Raw genomic sequence first — 18,669 nt, forward strand, 5'->3', positions numbered from 1 at the left:
ATGCCAAATCCCTCTAAACCTTTCCTATACCTGTACCTATCCAAATGTCATTAATCTACCTGCCTCAACCACTTCCTCTGGTAGCTCCTTCCATAAATGGACTGCCCTCTGGGTCTAAGTTTCTATTAGACCTTATTCCTCTCATCTTAAATCTATACTTTCTAGATCTAGGTTCCCATAACCCTGTGAACACGACTGCATATTCACTGCACCTATGCCCCTCATGGATTTTATACTCCTGATGGTTCTCAGGTGAGTAACGCCATGCTGGCAATAGCATGATGTTGTTATAACTTGGGACGTCAAAGTTCAAATCCGGCGCCCTTAGTAAGCAAGTTTGTATGTTCCTCCCTATGTGCATGTGGGTTTTCCTCTGGGTGCTCCGTTTTCCTCCCACAGTCCAAAGACGTACTGGTTGGTTAATGGTCATTGTAAATTGCCGTCTGATTAGGCTAGGGTTAAATTGGTGGGTTGCTGGCTCAATGGGCCGGAAGGGCCTGTTCTGCATTCCATCTCTAAATAAATAAAAATACAGAAATAAATAAACAATTCAGTTCTATTCCAATCCCACCCCCTATTAGCTCTTTAACTTATTCTCCACTAACCCTTCCCCTTGACTCCTGTCATTCACCTACCATTGTCGGACATGGGAGGTGACCGGATCACCAAAGGGAAACTCTGCACAAAGGACAGGATCAAACCCAAGTTTTTCAGAACTGTAAGACACCCATGTATTCCTTCCCCATGCCACTCCTGCCCAACTCCAACTCGCCCTCTCCCTATCCACTTACTCAAGGCCCTCGAGTGGTCCGGATTCCGAATCCCCTTGGCTCGCAGCCTTTGCAACAGTGTGGCTGATGTCAGCTGCTTGACCAGATACACAGACACGGAATAGTTCTGCTCAACAAAACACCGGGGAGGGGGAGAGAGAGGAAGGAGGAAAAGGTTATCCAATGGGAGCCACCAAGTCTTCCCCGAACTCAAAGCCAATACTGGGCAAAGACCATTCAAGCTAAGACTCACCCTGCCATACTCGGAGGACCAATTCACCGTGATCATATTGGGGATGGTTGCCGTGAGCTTAACCAGCGAGGTTATGTTGATTGGTCGACTGGGTCGTTTCGGCTCCACCCCATTTTTGGTTGGAGGGAGGTAGCCCTGTTGTGGAATTAATGGTTCAAATGTAAAGGCACACACAGTAAGAAGCAGATTCCACTTTCAGTGACTAGCTATGACCCAAATGAAAGCACAGTGTACTCTATTCTCTTTCTCTCTCATGCACTCAGCACGCTCAAAGAGCAGCCTAGGATAACAGACACAAACCTTTTCCTGGATGCTGCTCACGGTGAACCAGTTCATACTGTTTACTATTTAACCCGTGTTGTAGATGTACCTAATTATTCATTAAATTATTTATGCTATCATTACTTGACATATTGTTTGTGTGAATTATATGTACTGTTTTGTGCACTTTGATCCAGAGGAACGTTGTTTTGTCTGGCAGTATACATGTGTCTGGTTGAATGACAATAAACTTGAACTTGTGCTGGTTCTAACAGAAGATATAAAACGTGAGCTGTCCATGATGTAAATATAACCAAGTGAAATCTTTAGGTAGTGTAGCAGTTAGCATAATGCTTACAGCACAAGCGACCAGGTTCAATTCCACCACTGTCTGCAAGAAGTTTGTACATTTTCCCCGTGACCACGTGGCTCTGCAATTTCCTCCCACATTCCAATATGTACGATGTAGCATGGGTGTAATCGGTCAGAGAGGGCCCTTGGGGCCGGAAGGACCTGTTACTGTGCTGCATCTCTAAATAAAGAGACTAAAAATCAGGAGGGGCATGGAGTTATAGTCATACAGCACAAAACAGGCCCTTCAGACCAACTGCTCCATGCCTACCCGACACCCATCCAAGCTAGTTTCATTTGCCCCCATCCCTCTAAACTTCTCCTATCGACGTACATGTCAAAGTATCTTTTCAATAGGGGTCGCACAGTAGCTTAACAGTCAGCAGAAAGGTATTACAGAGACCGTGATCCTGATTCAATTCCTGCCATTGTCTGTAAAGAGTTTGCGCATTCCCTCCGTGACCACGTGGGCTTCTTCGGGCTGCTCCAGCTCCCCCCACGTTCCAAAGATGTACAAGGTAGTTGTGTCTGTGCACAACTACATATCAATTAAATAAAAGCACGTACACTGGAGATGGCTTTAACTGGTGCATTCATGAGAGAGACAGAACAATGTGCAGGTGTAGACAGTAGCGCACGTGCAGACAACAGATTAATACCTAGTGTTGGTGGGGTCATTACTCTAAAAGAAATAGATCAATACATTATCCCTTTAGATTAATACAACATAAAACTGTACAAAGCATCCAATTTCCCTTTCATAAACCCATATTCCAAATAAAAATGCTTTCACAATAACAGTCCATAACTAATTTCACTGTTCTAAGGGTTCAGTCCTTTGGGGGGTTTTTCAGGATAGAGCCTCTGGATCTGTGGAGTGGCATCAGGTCTGGCAGGTGTCTTGTCTAAGAGAATCCTCTCATGTTGCAGTGTCACATTTCTGGTAGTGATGTGATCATCACTGAGGGGCAAGTCTGGTGACTGTAATGTGTCCGTCTTGTTGGATGCAATCACCTAGTATGTAATATCTCCAAGTCTGACCTCCAAAATTCACTGTGTACATCAGTGATCTAGTTCTCATACCGGGTGATCACAAGATTCTCGGTGCTTCACTTGGCAACTGTTTATTCTGCACTTCCCTCTGTAGATCTGGTTTCAGAAGGTCTACGTGAGATCTCAGATTCCTGCTCATGAACAGCATTGCAGGTATTTAATTTGCCATCACCTGAACAGAGTTCTGAAAGACAAAGGAAATTGTCCATCTTGTCCATCGCTTTAATGCACTTCTTGAAGGTTTGAACAAACCTGTCAGCTAATCCATTCTTTGCTGGGTGGTGAGAACCTGATTTGAAATGTCTGATGCCAACTTTCTTCATGAATATCTGAACTCTTCTGATGTGTATTGTAATCTGTTGTCACTCACAATTTGTTCTGGTAAGCCATTTCTGGAAAAGAGTCTTCTGAGTGAAAATAGTCGTTTCTGATAGGGTGACTTCATTGGTATAACCTCCGGCCACTTGGAATGACCATCCACAGCAATCAGGAACATGGAGTCCATGAATAGCCCAGCAAAGTCAATATATACTCATTGCTATGGTGAAGATGGCCACTCCCACAGGTGTAAAAGTGCACTCTGAACTTCTTGGCTTCTCGAACAGCTTCTGGCCAAGTCTTCAATCTGTTTATATTCCTTCCTCAAAATACCTTCTGATTAGCATTAAGCAGCTGTGACAGCCTCTGGTTAGTGATATCATCTGCGCTCCAATTGCGTGTTGATGCCACACTGACACCTTTGATTGAATTCCAGTCTAGTTGGATTTTTCCTCAACCATTCACGTCCAAAAAGTGTTGGTCTTTCAATACATAAAGCTATAACGGTTGTGTTGGCCTCCATACATTATATTTACTTTCAGTTTGCCATTGGGAGACACGTTGTCACCTGTGTCAGTCTTTAGCATCACTGAGGTCTTCTCTAATGGTATCTTAGAAAATAGTCTGTTGTAGTCAGCCTCTGGGATTATGGTCAAAGCTGACCTAATATCCAGCTCCTTTTTCAGTTTTACACCAGACACATCTACTGTGTTCTCCTCCAATTATACTATGCAGTTATACTATGAAGTTCCAGGTATGACAATTCACCTTTGTCAGACTCTACGTTGTCTCATTCTGTTTTGCTTTCGGTAACTTTGTGCATTTGCTGAGTTTTGTGTTTGTGTCACTAGTCACCAGCAATCAACCACAATAAGCCCCAGATTAGCTTTATTTGTCACATGTACGTCAAAACACGTAGTGAAAAATGTTGTTTTATGTCAATACCACAATCTGTGAATATGCTGGGGACAGCCGTAGCTTTCACCATGCTTCTGGTAGCACGTCCATAATTCAGTAACTCTAATCTGTAGGTCTTTGGAATGTGGGGAAAAAACAGAGCACCCAGAGGAAATCCATGTGGTCACAGGGAAAATGTACAAACTCCTTACAGACAGCAGTGGGAACTGAACTCCAATTGGTGATTGCTGGGCACCACAGAGCGATTGTGCTAACCGCTACGCTACCATGCCATACAGCTTAGGGGGTTGAAATGAACTTCTATGTTGAGTTCAACACCAACTGGCAACCTCCAAACTGCATTGGATTCATCAGATGTGTGGAAAGGGGAAGCCTACTGCACGGACAACAGTTTGCTCTTCATATCGTACATCCACGGTTGACTGAGATAAGGAGGGGAGTACTGTGGATCAGGGTTGACCACAGAACACGGTTGACTGAGATAAGGAGGGGAGTACTGTGGATCAGGGTTGACCACAGAACACGGTTGACTGAGATAAGGAGGGGAGTACTGTGGATCAGGGTTGACCACAGAACACGGTTGACTGAGATAAGGAGGGGAGTACTGTGGATCAGGGTTGACCACAGAACACGGTTGACTGAGATAAGGAGGGGAGTACTGTGGATCAGGGTTGACCACAGAACACGGTTGACTGAGATAAGGAGGGGAGTACTGTGGATCAGGGTTGACCACAGAACACGGTTGACTGAGATAAGGAGGGGAGTACTGTGGATCAGGGTTGACCACAGAACACGGTTGACTGAGATAAGGAGGGGAGTACTGTGGATCAGGGTTGACCACAGAACACGGTTGACTGAGATAAGGAGGGGAGTACTGTGGATCAGGGTTGACCACAGAACACGGTTGACTGAGATAAGGAGGGGAGTACTGTGGATCAGGGTTGACCACAGAACACGGTTGACTGAGATAAGGAGGGGAGTACTGTGGATCAGGATTGACCACAGAACACGGTTGACTGAGATAAGGAGGGGAGTACTGTGGATCAGGGTTGACCACAGAACACGGTTGACTGAGATAAGGAGGGGAGTACTGTGGATCAGGGTTGACCACAGAACACGGTTGACTGAGATAAGGAGGGGAGTACTGTGGATCAGGGTTGACCACAGAACACGGTTGACTGAGATAAGGAGGGGAGTACTGTGGATCAGGATTGACCACAGAACACGGTTGACTGAGATAAGGAGGGGAGTACTGTGGATCAGGGTTGACCACAGAACACGGTTGACTGAGATAAGGAGGGGAGTACTGTGGATCAGGGTTGACCACAGAACACGGTTGACTGAGATAAGGAGGGGAGTACTGTGGATCAGGGTTGACCACAGAACACGGTTGACTGAGATAAGGAGGGGAGTACTGTGGATCAGGGTTGACCACAGAACACGGTTGACTGAGATAAGGAGGGGAGTACTGTGGATCAGGGTTGACCACAGAACACGGTTGACTGAGATAAGGAGGGGAGTACTGTGGATCAGGATTGACCACAGAACACGGTTGACTGAGATAAGGAGGGGAGTACTGTGGATCAGGATTGACCACAGAACACGGTTGACTGAGATAAGGAGGGGAGTACTGTGGATCAGGATTGACCACAGAACACGGTTGACTGAGATAAGGAGGGGAGTACTGTGGATCAGGATTGACCACAGAACAAGGAGGTGAAACACTTACCGGTAAAGGACACAGCTTCCCATTGACTTTCACAAATAAATTGGGAGGGAAATAATCTTCCTGTGGGCAGCTGGTCTCACACAAGCAGAACCTTTAAAGAAAAATATTCAATGTAGTTCAATCATGTCTTGCATTGTATGGCTGCCACAAAACTAATTTCACAACATGACATAGACTCACGGCCATGTGATTCAGTACAGGAGTGGAAGCCAATGTAGACCATCCCCTCCGAGGCTCGACATGTTGAGCATTCACAGATGCTCTTCAGCACACTACTATTGTTACACATGGTTATTTGAGTCCCTGTCACCTTCCTATCAGATTGAACCAGTCTGACCATTCTCCTCAGACCCCTCTCATTAACAAGGCGTTTTCACCCACAGAACTGCTGCTCACTGGATTTTTTTTTGTTTTTCCGCACCATTCTCTGTGAACTCAGACTGTTGTGGGTGAAGATCCCAGGAGTATCCGAGATACTCAAACCACCCCGTACTGCATCAACAATCATTCCATGGTCAAAGTCACTTAGTTCATATTTCTTCCCCATTCTGATATTTGGTCTGAACAACAATTGAACCTTTGACAATGTCTGCATGCTTTTATGCATTGGGTTGCTGCCACATGATTGGCTGATTAGGTAAAAACACAAAATGCTGGCAGAACTCAGCAGGCCAGACAGCATCTATGGGAGGAGGTAGTGACGATGTTTCTGGCCAAAACCCTTCATCAGGAGTGAAGTAACATGGGATGGTCGAGGGAGGATAAGAAGTGGGGGGAGGGATGAAGTAGAGAGCTTGGAAGTGATAGGCTGAAGGGAAATGGGCTAGGGGAAGGTGGAGAATTATGGGAAATAAAGGAGAAAGAAAGCAAGCTAGGGCTGGGGGGAGATTATAGTGAGGGGGGGGGGGGAGAAGAGAAAGAAAACCAGACTAAAATTATAGAAAGGGATGGGGTAAGGGGGGGGGGGGGGGCAGGGGTATCAACTGAGGTCGGTGAGTTGAATGTTCATGCTGGCAGGTAGGAGGTTACCTAGGCGGGAGCGGGAGATAAGGTATTGCTCCATCAACCTGCATGTGGCCTCATCTTGACGGTAGAGGAGGCCATGAACAGACATATCGGAGTGGGAGTGGTCTTTGGAATTGAAGTGTGTGGCCACAGGGAGATCCCGCCACTGCTGGAGGACTGAGTGAGCGCCGGTGTTTGACGAAACGGTCTCCCAGTCCGCAGCTGGTCTCCCCAATGTATAAATGGAGATAAAGTATATCACCCCAGTTGACTCACAGGTGAAGTGGTGCCTTCCCCTTATCAATTCTTAAGTCTAAGTCAATTGTTAGTCCTTCTCATAACCATTTCTCCTTTGGCTCCTCCCACTTCCTCCAAACTAAAGGTGTAACCATGGGCACCCGCATGGGTCCTAGCTATGCCTGCCTTTTTGTCAGCCATGTGGAACAATCTATGTTCCAAGCCTACACCGGTATCCGTCCTCCTCTTTTCTTACATTATATCGACAACTGCATTGGTGCTGCTTCCTGCACACATGCTGAGCTCGTCGACTTCATTAACTTCACCTCCAACTTTCACCCCGCCCTCAAATTCACCTGGCCTATTTCCGACACTTCCCTCCCCTTTCTAGATCTTTCTGTTTCCATCTCTGGAGACAGCCTATCCACCGATGTCTACTACAAACCTACAGACTCTCACAGCTACCTAGACTATTCCTCCTCCCACCGTCTCCTGCAAAAATGCTATCCCTTTCTCTCAATTCCTCCGCCTCATCTGCTCTCAGGATGAGGCCTTTCATTCTAGGACAAAGGAGATTTCCTTTTTTAAAGAAAGGGGCTTCCCTTCGTCCACTATCAACTCTGCCCTCCATTGCGTCTCCCGTATTTCATGCACCTCTGCCCTCCATCGCGTCTCGAGTCCCCCTGGTCCTCACCTATCACCCCACCAGCCTACAGATCCAACGTATAATCGTCCGTAACTTCCACCACCTCCTACAGGATCCTACCACCAGACACATCTTCCCCTCCCCCACAGTCTTGGCTTTCCGCAGGGATCGCTCCCTACGTGACTGCTTTGTCCATTCATCCCCCCACCGACCTCCATCGAAGCACTTATCCCTGCAAACGGAAGAAGTGCTACACCTGTCCCCACACTTCTTCCCTCACCACCATCCTAGGCCCCACAGTCCTTTCAGGTGAGGCACCACTTCACCTGCGAGTCAACTGGGGTGATATACTGTATCCAGTGCTCCCAATGTGGCCATTTATACATTGGGGAGACCCGCCGCAGACTGGGAGACCGTTTCGCCGAACACCAGCGCTCAGTCCTCCAGCAGTGGCGGGATCTCCCTGTGGCCACTCACTTCAATTCCAAAGACCACTCCCACTCTGATATGTCTGTCCGTGGCCTCCTCTACCGTCAAGATAAGGCCACATGCAGGTTGATGGAGCAATACCTTATCTCCCGCTCCCGCCTAGGTAACCTCCTACCTGCCAGCATGAACATTCAACTCACAGACCTCCGTTGATACCCCTGCCCCCCCCCCCCACCACATCCCTATCTATAATTTTAGTCTGGTTCTCTTTCTCTCTCTTCCCCCCCCCCACTATAATCTCCCCCCAGCCCTAGCTTTCTTCCTCTTTTATTTCCCATAATTCTTCACCTTCCCCCTAACCCATTTCCCTTCAGCCTATCACTTCCCAGCTCTCTACTTCATCCCTCCCCCCACTTCTTATCCCCCCTTGACATTCCATCTTACTTCACTCCTGATGAAGGGTTTCGGCCCAAAATGTCGTCACTACCTCCTCCCATAGATGCTGGCTGGCCTGCTGAGTTCTGCCAGCATTTTGTGTTTTTATTTATTTCCAGCATCTGCAGATTCACTCGTGTTTGCTGATTAGGTATTTGCATTAATGAAGAGTTTAGGTGTACCTAATAAAATGACTACTAAGTGCATGTGCTAATATACCTGATTCTAATTCTTTTAATAAACTGGAAATATCGCAGAGAAAATTTGTTACAAGGACTCAAGGATCTGACTTATGGACAGCAGTTGGATATCCTAGGACATTACTCCCTTGGAGCGCAGGCATACGGAAGGTGATCTTCTAGAGGTGCATAAAGGTGAATGCACGGTATTCTTCTCAGGGTTGCAATATCAAGAAGCTTGCACAAGTTTAAGATGAAAAGGAAGATTATTAAAAGAACTTGAGGGACAACTTTTTTTTTGTAAAAAGCAGGGGGTGGTATGAATGTGCTGCCAGATTGATACAGGCAGGTACGATAACAACTTTTAAAACACTGTTGGGCATGTACATGGATGGAAAAGGTTTAGAATATGACAAATAAAAAATTAGCTTTATTTGCCACATGCACACCAAAACATCAAAACACAGCAAAATACGTTGTTTGAATCAATGACCAACACTGATCAAGGGCATGCTGGAATAGCAGTAAACAAGTGTTGCCACACTTCTGGCACCAACACTGAATGCTCACATCTTACTAACCCTAACCTATACTTCTTTAAAATGTGGGAAGAAACGAGCCCCCAGAAGAGCGCCATGTGGTCATGTGAAAAACATATAGACAGCACCGGGAATTGAACCCTAACCACTGGTGCTGTAAAGCATTATCCTAAACCAGCTTGGTTATCTTGGTCAACATGGACCAGATGGACTGAAGGGCCTAATCCCATGTTGCTTGACTCAATTACTGCCCATTATGCTGCTGGCATAATCTCTGTTATACACAGCTGGAGAAGGATTCTTCATTGCTGTTTCCAAAACAATTTTATTTTGACCAATCAGGGTTGTTGGCCCTGAGCTGAACCCGCCAAACCTGGAGGACCAATAGACCAGCTAGTCTGGCCTCTCCCCTTTGACCTGTTTGGCAAGGGTGACCCTACCAAGATCCAAAGCCCAAGGTCCTGATTCTAGCCAACATAGCTCTCCGGGTCATTGAGGCACACAAGCCTCCAGATCCTACAAGGTCGTTGTCCTCTTGGATGATCTAATAAAGCCACCTCTCCTCTTGTGAATGGCAATTCACAAAGCATTCACAATGCTCAAAGCATGGCAGCAGACACTCACTTACCTTAGCTGTACCTGTACTGTGTGATCACCTTTAGCCCCAAGTAACAGGTCTCTGGGGGGAAAAAAAAGCAAGGTTTGTTAAAATCAATCTCTTCACTAAGAAAGCAGATGCAGTGATCATAAATGGTATCCATAATCAAAGTTCACAGATGCTGTGGCAAAGCTTCATTCTAACTATACGTCGAGGTAATTGATGTATTTGGAATCTGTCAGAGTAAACCATCCTTACAGCCAGCTATTCCATTAACTATTCAACTTTTTGAACTTTATTTGTCTATTGCACCATTTATTTAATGTGTTGCGTAGTATTATATTTTAAACTTACACAGTAAGCTACAAGTTTCACTACACATGTCAATGAAGTACACCATCTGACCCAATGTTCTTGTATGACCCCCTCATCTGCCAGTCTGGAAACACTTAACAATTCTCCAACTCTGACCAAGTCACTTTCTGGTAAATCATCAGATGCTGAAGCCTCTCCCCCTCCAAAAAAAAAAGCTCAGACACATTCTCACGTGGCACCGGTCAGCTTTTTTTGTATTTTATTGCTGCTGTTTCACATACTTATACAACTGTTCGTTTTATTATAATGGTGCCAGTAACATTATACTGTCTTACATAAACATTCACCTCACACTTTGTCACCCTGTCAATCTTCAGGAAATTGAGCTAATATTATTTTGTGCCTGTGGGTGACGAGATGTTCTGCACTTTGGCCCTAGAGAGTTATATATATACATACATACATATACAGCTGAATAACAATAAACTTGAAGATTCACCTGGATGAGCAGATCTGCTCAACCTGCTGTGGAGTTAATGCAAAAGTAACAATGGCCTCCTCAAACCGCTGCCCAGTATTTGAGGCTGTAAAGAAAGCAGAGATTTAAGTACAAGTAGTCCCCGAGTTACAAATGTCCGACTTATGGACAACTCATACTTACGAACCGAGGAAGGAGAACGCTGTCCACCATTTTAAGTGTTGCCATTGACACAGTGTTGAGTGTTTAGCTTTGTATTTGGCTTAAATTTTTCTTAGTAAGATTCACCATTCCAGTCGGATGGTAACGTAGTGAGATCAGCGCCGGGCTCGAGTTCGATCCAGTGACAGACCACTCCCGTGCCGGGTTGATATCGAGCTCAAAACTCGACCTCAAAAAAAAAACTGCCACCTCCAGTTTAAATTCCCACACAGAATATTGTGGAGGCTCAAATACCCAAACCCAGCACAGCCCCCACTTGTTCCATTTAGCCTGTACCAGTGCAGTGGAGTTTAGGACCCGGGGAATTCAGTACGGTGTTCCTTAGGACCCAGCAGAACTCGGGAGCCGGCGCAGCTCTGGACCCACCGCCCACAGTGGTTCTGTTCCATTGATGGGAAGTGATCGCGATTGAAAATAAATTGGAAATAATAAAGCATTTGGAAAGAAGTGAAACGTCATCGGTCACTGGAAAAACATTAGGCTATAGTCGGTCAACGATTGGAACAATTTTAAAGGATAACGGATAAAGTGAGAATAATGGACCATGTGAAAGGACCTGCCCCAATGAAAGCTAGAATATTACTAAGCAACGCAGTGGTTTAATTATTGGAATACATACATTTCTTAAGTGTTTTATATGCATAGAAAGGTAAAATATATACTATATACTAAGACAAACGTTTGACTGACGCTAAATTATACCGGATGTACTTGTTCCGACTTACTTACAAATCGGACTTAAAGACGGACTCAGGAACAGAACTCGTACGTAACCTGGGTACTGCCTGTATTCACAAGCTCCCCCTGTAGCACACAGACCTCCAACCTCCTACCACCAGGCCTCTAGTCCTTGGTCCTGGACTCGCAGACAATGAGCCACTGACTTCCATACAAGTGTATTGATTTACACTTCCCACTGCTCTTGCATTTTGATTCCACAGAAACCCTGCCTTCCAATTCCTCAAGAGAGAGAACTCAAAACATTTGGTCATCCCTGGTCACATCACCTTTTCAGATCAGAATCAGGTTTACTATCACTGACAGATGTTTATTGTTTTATAGCAGCAATAACAAGTTACAATAAGATTATGTTTTTTTAAAAGCGCGAAAAGACAGCAATTTGTAAGATGGTATTGATGGAATCTGATGGCAGAAGGGAAAATCCTCTATTAGCATCAGAGGGATATGGGCCAAACAGAAGCAAATGGGTCAGCATGCACGAGTTGGACTGAAGACCCTGCTTCCATGTTGGCTCAAATACAGCTTGGCTCTTAGATAGTAGGGTGACCCTCTCAGCATGCAGCCCACATCTGATCTCACTCACACCACAGAATCAAATCATCAGCTGTGAATTCTGCAACCCTGCAATGCTGAGAATCTTTGCCCACACTGGGGCAAAGGGTTCTTCCCCCACTCTGCAGCAAGCAGCCCTACAACCCAGCTGCTCTGAAATATGGGTCAAAGTCCCGTGATCAGCAAGTTCTGGGGTAGAGTTATAGAACAGAATACTACAGCGCAGAAAAAGACCCTTTGGCCCATCTGCTCTGTGCTGAACCACTTATCTGCCCAACCCAGAGGCCAGGTAACCCAGTGGGAGCATGTCCTGGGGTTGAAGGTAGGCCAAGTCTGCTTACACACACACACACACAAGAAGCTTATTTGGCTGTTGATGCTTTGTATTTTGCTCCTAATTGTGTTGTTCTGCTGAGTATTGTGGACATTCTATATTGGCACTGGAACATGTGGCAACAGTTGCAGGCTGCCCCCATTACATCCTTAGGTTATCTTGGTTCTTTAACCATACAGTGCATTTCACTGTACTCAGTGACCACTTTATTAGGTACACCAGATTGTAAATTCAAATATCTAATCAACCAATCATGTGGCAGCAAATTAATGTATAAAAGCATGCAGACATGGTCAAGAGGTTCATTTGTTGTTCAGACAAATCAGAATGAGGAAGAAATGTGATCTAAGTGACTTTGACCGGACTGATTGTTGGTGCCAGATGGGGGTGGTTCAAGTATCTCAGAAACTGCTGATCTCCTGGGATTTTCACACACAAGTTTCTAGACTTTAGAGAAAGTTGCGGAAAACTACAAAAATCCGGAGTCGCAGTTCTGTGGGCGAAAACCACTTCTTAAAGACAGAAGTCAGAAGAGAATAGCCAGACTAGTTCAAGCTGACAGGAAGGCAACAGTAACTCAATAACCATGTATTATAGCAGTAGTGGGCAGAAGACCATCTCTGAACATACAACACATTAAATCCTGCAGTGGATGGGCTACAGCAGCAGAAGATCATGAACATACACCCAGCAGCCACTATCAGGTAGAGAAAGTAGTGGCCACTGAGTGTATTATTTCAATGTACATGTGATAAATAAATCTGAATCTGAATCGGACACTCTCTTACAGCAGGCTTGCACCAAGGCCTCACCACCCAACATTGAAGAAAGAAGGCGGAAGAGTTTCCCCACAGCAGGGCAAGGGCAAGGAAACTGGAGGGGCAATTCATTCTCACCCAGTGTGGTCGGTTTGGTCAGCTCGTCATAGACATCATAGAAGGGCAGCCTCCTCATCTTGACATCAGGGTGCACTGGAGGTGACAGGTGCTGCAGGTCCACCTCACGCTTGGGAGCCAGCATGCTCAGGGGTGAGAGCAGTGGTGACAGCAGGGCTGAGGCGGCAGAAGCACTATAGTGAAGCTGAGAGGGGCTGCTCAGAGCCAGTGCCGTGCTGGACTGCGGCAGCCCCACGCTGGTTGGGACGGGCAGCAGGGGGAGCTCCATGGTAGCGTGGCTCTTGCGGTGGAAACGTCGTCTGTACAGGTCTTTGATTTTCATCTGTACCGCAGGACTGCAGCCCGTCTTCAGCATGTGCAGCACTTTGGTCAGCAGCTCGTGCTTCCGGCCACTCTTGTTCCGGCCGGAGAACCCCAGGAGTACCTGCAGCTCCGACACCCTAAAACTCATCACCATGTGCTGTAAGGAGAAAGGCTGAAGGTCATATTTTACAGTGGACCCCTCACAAGTACTCAGTAAACAGTTTATGGATGCTCACCAAGAGACCCAGGCTTAGGAATTAGGAACATTACCTGATATGCGACATGAAGAACACCCTCCACAAAAACTAAATACTGGTCACTTCCAATGAGAGTCAATGAAACCAAATACCATTGCTGACTGAAATACTGTGAGCAGCTTTGGGAAGCATTAGTAGCAATCTTTCAAGAATCACTAGATTTTGGAATCATTCCAGAGGACTGGAAGATCACAAATGTCACTCCATTCTTTCAGACAAGAAATTATAGGTTAGTCAGCCTGAATTCGGTGATTGGCAAGATGTTGGAGTCCATAGTTAAGGATGAGGTTTCAGTGTACTTGGAGGCACATGATTAAATGAGCCAAAGTCAGCACAATTCCCTTAAAGGGAAATCTTGCCTGAAATTGAGGAAATAATAGGCTAGATAGAAAAAAGAGAATCAGTGGATTTATATACTTGGATTTTCAGAAGGCCTTTGACAAAGTGCCACACATGAGGCTGCTTAATAAGATAAGAGCCCATGGTATTACAGGAAGGATACTACCATGCATAGATGGTTGGTTGACTGGCAGGAGGCAAAGCATGCGAATAAAAGACAGCCTTTTCTTCTTGCCCGCTGGAGACTAGTGGTGTTCTGCATGGGACAATGTTCATTTCTTTTCATGCTTTATGGTCAACGATTTGAATGACTGAATTGATGGCTTTGTGGCCAAGTTTATAGACAAAAAAAAATACGTGGAGTAGTAGGTAGTATTGAGGAAGCAGAAAGTCTGCAGAAAGTCTTGCACAGATTAGCAGAATGGACAAAACCGGTATATAGAAAATAGTGTAGGGAAGTGTATGGTCATGCAATTTGATAGAAGGAATAAAAGTGTAAACTATTTACTAAGTGGGCAGCAAATTCAAAAATCAGAGGTGCAAATGGACTTGGAGATCCTTGTGCAGGATTTACTAAAGGTTGAGTCGGTGGTAAAGAAGGAAAATGCAATGTTACCATTCATTTCAAGAGGATTAGAATAGAAAAGCAAGGATGAAATGCAACCACACTCGAGAGCAGCTTTGGACCCCTTATCTAAGAAAGGATGTGCTGGTATTGGAGAGGGTCCAGAGCAGGTTTATGAGAATTATCCTGGGTATGAAAGAGTTAACATGAGGAACATTTAATGGCTCTGGGCCTGTAGAATGGTGGGGGGGGGGGGATCTGTTTGAAAGCTATCCAGTATTGAGAGGCATAGCTAGATAGCGTGAACATGGAGAGGATGTTTCTGTAGTTGGGGAGTCTGGAAATAGCGGGAACAGCCTCAGAATACATGTCCCTTTAAAACAGAGAAAAGAAGGAATTTCTTTAGCTAGAGAGTGCTGAATTAGTGGAATTCATTGCCACAGATGGCTGTGGAGGTCAAGCCACTGGATATATTAAAGCAGAGGTTGACAGGTACTTGATAAGTAAGGATGTCAAAGGTCATGGGGTGAAAGCAGGAGAATGGGGTTGAGAGGGAAAATAAGTCAGCCATGGTCAAATGGTGGAGTAGATTCGATGAGCTAAATGGCCTGTTTATGCTCCTACATTCTAAGGACAGTTGACATGCCCAGAATCCAGATAAACAGGCCTATAATTTCCTAGCTTTAACTCACTCCCTCCTTAAAAAGCGGACTTACATTTACAACCTTTCAATCCACCAGAACCATTCCAGAATCCATTGATTATTGAAAGATCATTATTAAGACCTCAAAAAATCTCTTCAGCAACCTCCTTTAAGAACCCTGAAATGTAGCCCATTTGGTCCAGGTGACCTATCAGACTTTTCTTCTCCCCAAGCACCTTCTTAGTTGGAGCAAATGCACTCACTTCTGCCCCCCACTGTCACTCTTGAATTTCTGGCATTCTGCTGGAGTATTCCATGGTGAAGACTAACACAAAATACTTACGAGTTCATCCTCTCCTGGCACCCCCTATTCTTGGCCCATTGCCCTCACTGACAACCCCTCCAGTCATGTACCCCTTTCCTCACCTGACAAACCTTCCTTCATGCATATTATTTCTCCTCAGGCACCATTTCTTCCCCCCCCCCACCCAAAATTAACTTCCTCATCTAACACCCCTTACACTCACACACCTTCTCCCTTAACATCTCTTGGCCCAGCACTCTCCCCTCAACCCCTTGTCACCGCTCCCTTTGTGCTCCTTCCCCCCCCCCCACTGGCAGCCCTTCCTTCGTGCCTCTTTCCCTACCGACACTCCCTCCCCCCCACACCCCTTTCCTGCAACACCCCCCCCCCGTGCAGTAAGCACCTCCCCCGCCCACCTGACAACTACTCTTCCTCTCACCTGCATCACCCCCTCTCTTCACATCCCGCCCTCCACCCCGGCGACTCACCTCATGCCTCTCACCCCTATCAGCAACCTTCCCTCTACCACCCCCTCCCCTCACATACCCTGTCAACTCTTCTCCCGCGCACCTCACCCTCCGCAGGCACCATCCTCCTTCCCTTTTCCCTCGTTCACCATCCGCCTTCCCCACGCAACGTACCCTACTACATCCTTAGTCTCTTCAGCACCAATTTCCCCGATCCTTCTAGCAGATTCCACTCGTCACGCCCCCTCACACCCTGCCCCTACCGTCACTCCTAAACTCCCTCAACATCCCCAACCACCCCACTCCCTCACGGCCCATCCCACTTCCTTCCCTCACCCAGCCGCCCGGGGCCTATCCGCAGGGAAAGAACGGCTGTCACCCTTCCCTGCGAGCCCGCTCCCCAGAGCGCCAGGTCGGAACAGGGCCCCGCCTCCTCTCCGGACCCTCGCACGGTCAGAGTTCACCACGCCCACCCCTCAATCCCAGCCGCGCCGACGCTGATCGCCCACCTTCAGCTCCGCGCCATCCGCCATCTCCGGACATCTCCGCGACCTCCCTCCGCCCTGGACGGACAGACGGACGGTTGCCGACGTCATTACGCAGCCAGCGCCGGGGGGGGAGGGGTGGGAAGGGCGATGGCGAGAGAGCGATATCGAACAGTGGGAGGGGACAAACTGCCCGGGGCGGGCCGTTTGCCGCCAGTTGAGTGGCCGAGTCACGTGATTGGACCATGACGCGTGAGCGCGGTCTGAGGGCGAGGGCGCGTGGGCGGCGGTTGGTTTCGGGCGGGAAAAGATGGCCGTCAGGGACGGAGGGCGGTAAGTGGTGGTAGATGTAGGGAGTGTATTGAGGAGAAGAGACGGGATTTTTGGGATAACGTCATTGAAGACTGAAGGAACGTCATGAGAGGAAAGGGAGATTCAGAGAGTGGTACCGCACAGAAGCAGGCTATTTGGCCCATTGGATCCATGCTAGCCATTAACCAACAATCTATACCTGGGGTGCTTGCACCCCCAGAGGGTGTGAGATAGAATTTCAGGGGGTGCAACAAAGAGTGGCTTGTGTCCTTGAGTGACGAGTCACGAGTCATCACTCAGCCAGCTGCCAGTGTGCCTTGAGAAGTGGTAGTAACGTTTGTCCCAAGCGCACTCCAGTCTCCCACTGCCTGAGTCAGCGTTGAGGAGTCTCATCAGTGTTACCTGAGAGTTACACCTCAGAGTTGAGGAGTCTCAACAGTGTTACCTGAGAGTTACACCTCAGAGTTGAGGAGTCTCAACAGTGTTACCTGAGAGTTACACCTCAGAGTTGAGGAGTCTCAACAGTGTTACCTGAGAGTTACACCTCAGAGTTGAGGAGTCTCATCAGTGTTAGCTAGAAGGTTACATCTCAGAGTTTGAATCTTTGAATCGTGTGATGGGAGTTCATCTCTCCGGTAATCATCGGAAATAGGTGTGTAAATTCAGTAGAGGGTAGCCTAGTAAGTCATGTTGCGTCCCCTTAGCATTTCCACCTGACAATTTATCTTGGCGTAACCGCAGATAATATCATAATATAATATTCAAAAGCATATTTCGTGCAATACTTTACTATAGGCGTGTCTGGTTGAGTAAAGTGGTCATCCCTGACTTAGTCAGATAGTTTTTCTCATATTAGCTCATATTTTTCTCTTTACCCCTAACCCTTCATCATGTCAAAAAGAAGGAAATGGAATGATGACTATGTGTGCTTTGGTTTCACTTGCACAACAGGAAATGATGGCTTGCAAAAACCCCAGAGCATTCTTTGTAACATTGTGTTTTCCAACTCAAATCTGAAGCCATCCAAGCTTCAAGAACATGCATGGCGGAGCTGATGTTGAAGGACATGATGTTGGGTCATTGAAAATCAAAAGAGCTCGTTTTGATTCACAAGGAATTCCAAAATTAGGTTTAGTTTCTGTTGAAAAACCACTATCTTTTGCTTCATACCAAGTGGCATATAAAGTGGCCAAATCCAAAAAGCCCCATATGATTGCGGAAGATCTCATCAAGCCATGTGCACTGGAAATGGCAACAATTATCCTGGGCAAAGAAGCAAGAAAAAAACTTGATCAGGTGCCCCTATCAAATAATGTCATTCACAACCGAATCAGTGATTTGAGTGAAGATATTTTGGACCAAGTCATTTCAGATGTCAGAGCTAGTCCTCTTAAAATCTCTATTCAGTTGGATGAGTCAACTGATGTCTCCATTTGTAGTCAACTCATCACATTAGTGAGGTATGTCAATGATGGTGCTGTGAAGGAAGATTTCCTGTTTTGTAAATATCTGAAAACAAACACAACTGCAAAGGATGTGATGTAGCTGGTGAAAGACTTCTTTGCCAAACATGATTTAGACAATAGTCAATAGGTGCAGGAGTAGGCCATTCGGCCCTTCTAGCCAGCACCGCCATTCACTGTGATCATGGCTGATCATACACAATCAGTACCCCGTTCCTGCCCTCTCCCCATATCCCTTGACTCTGCTATCTTTAAGAGCTCTATATTTAACT

The 18,669-nt window shown here is 46.4% G+C and overlaps 1 protein-coding gene across 1 annotated transcript in view; it reads right to left on the minus strand.

Moving 5' to 3' along the window:
* LOC132399597 (E3 SUMO-protein ligase PIAS3-like) overlaps positions 1–16,741 on the minus strand; it is a 49,058-nt gene extending 32,317 nt beyond the window's left edge. The window contains exons 1-7 of the mRNA XM_059980121.1: positions 16,647–16,741; positions 13,260–13,719; positions 10,536–10,620; positions 9,752–9,802; positions 5,654–5,744; positions 1,024–1,158; positions 792–897 (exon numbers count right to left, since the gene is read on the minus strand). Coding sequence (XP_059836104.1) covers positions 792–897; positions 1,024–1,158; positions 5,654–5,744; positions 9,752–9,802; positions 10,536–10,620; positions 13,260–13,719; positions 16,647–16,733 — 1,015 coding nt within the window. The 5' untranslated portion in view covers positions 16,734–16,741. The remainder of the gene's footprint in view (positions 1–791; positions 898–1,023; positions 1,159–5,653; positions 5,745–9,751; positions 9,803–10,535; positions 10,621–13,259; positions 13,720–16,646) is intronic.
* Positions 16,742–18,669: the final 1,928 nt, after the last annotated feature.

This window comes from Hypanus sabinus, chromosome 9 (assembly GCF_030144855.1).
Source record: "Hypanus sabinus isolate sHypSab1 chromosome 9, sHypSab1.hap1, whole genome shotgun sequence".
In the NCBI taxonomy this organism is placed as follows: domain Eukaryota; kingdom Metazoa; phylum Chordata; class Chondrichthyes; order Myliobatiformes; family Dasyatidae; genus Hypanus; species Hypanus sabinus.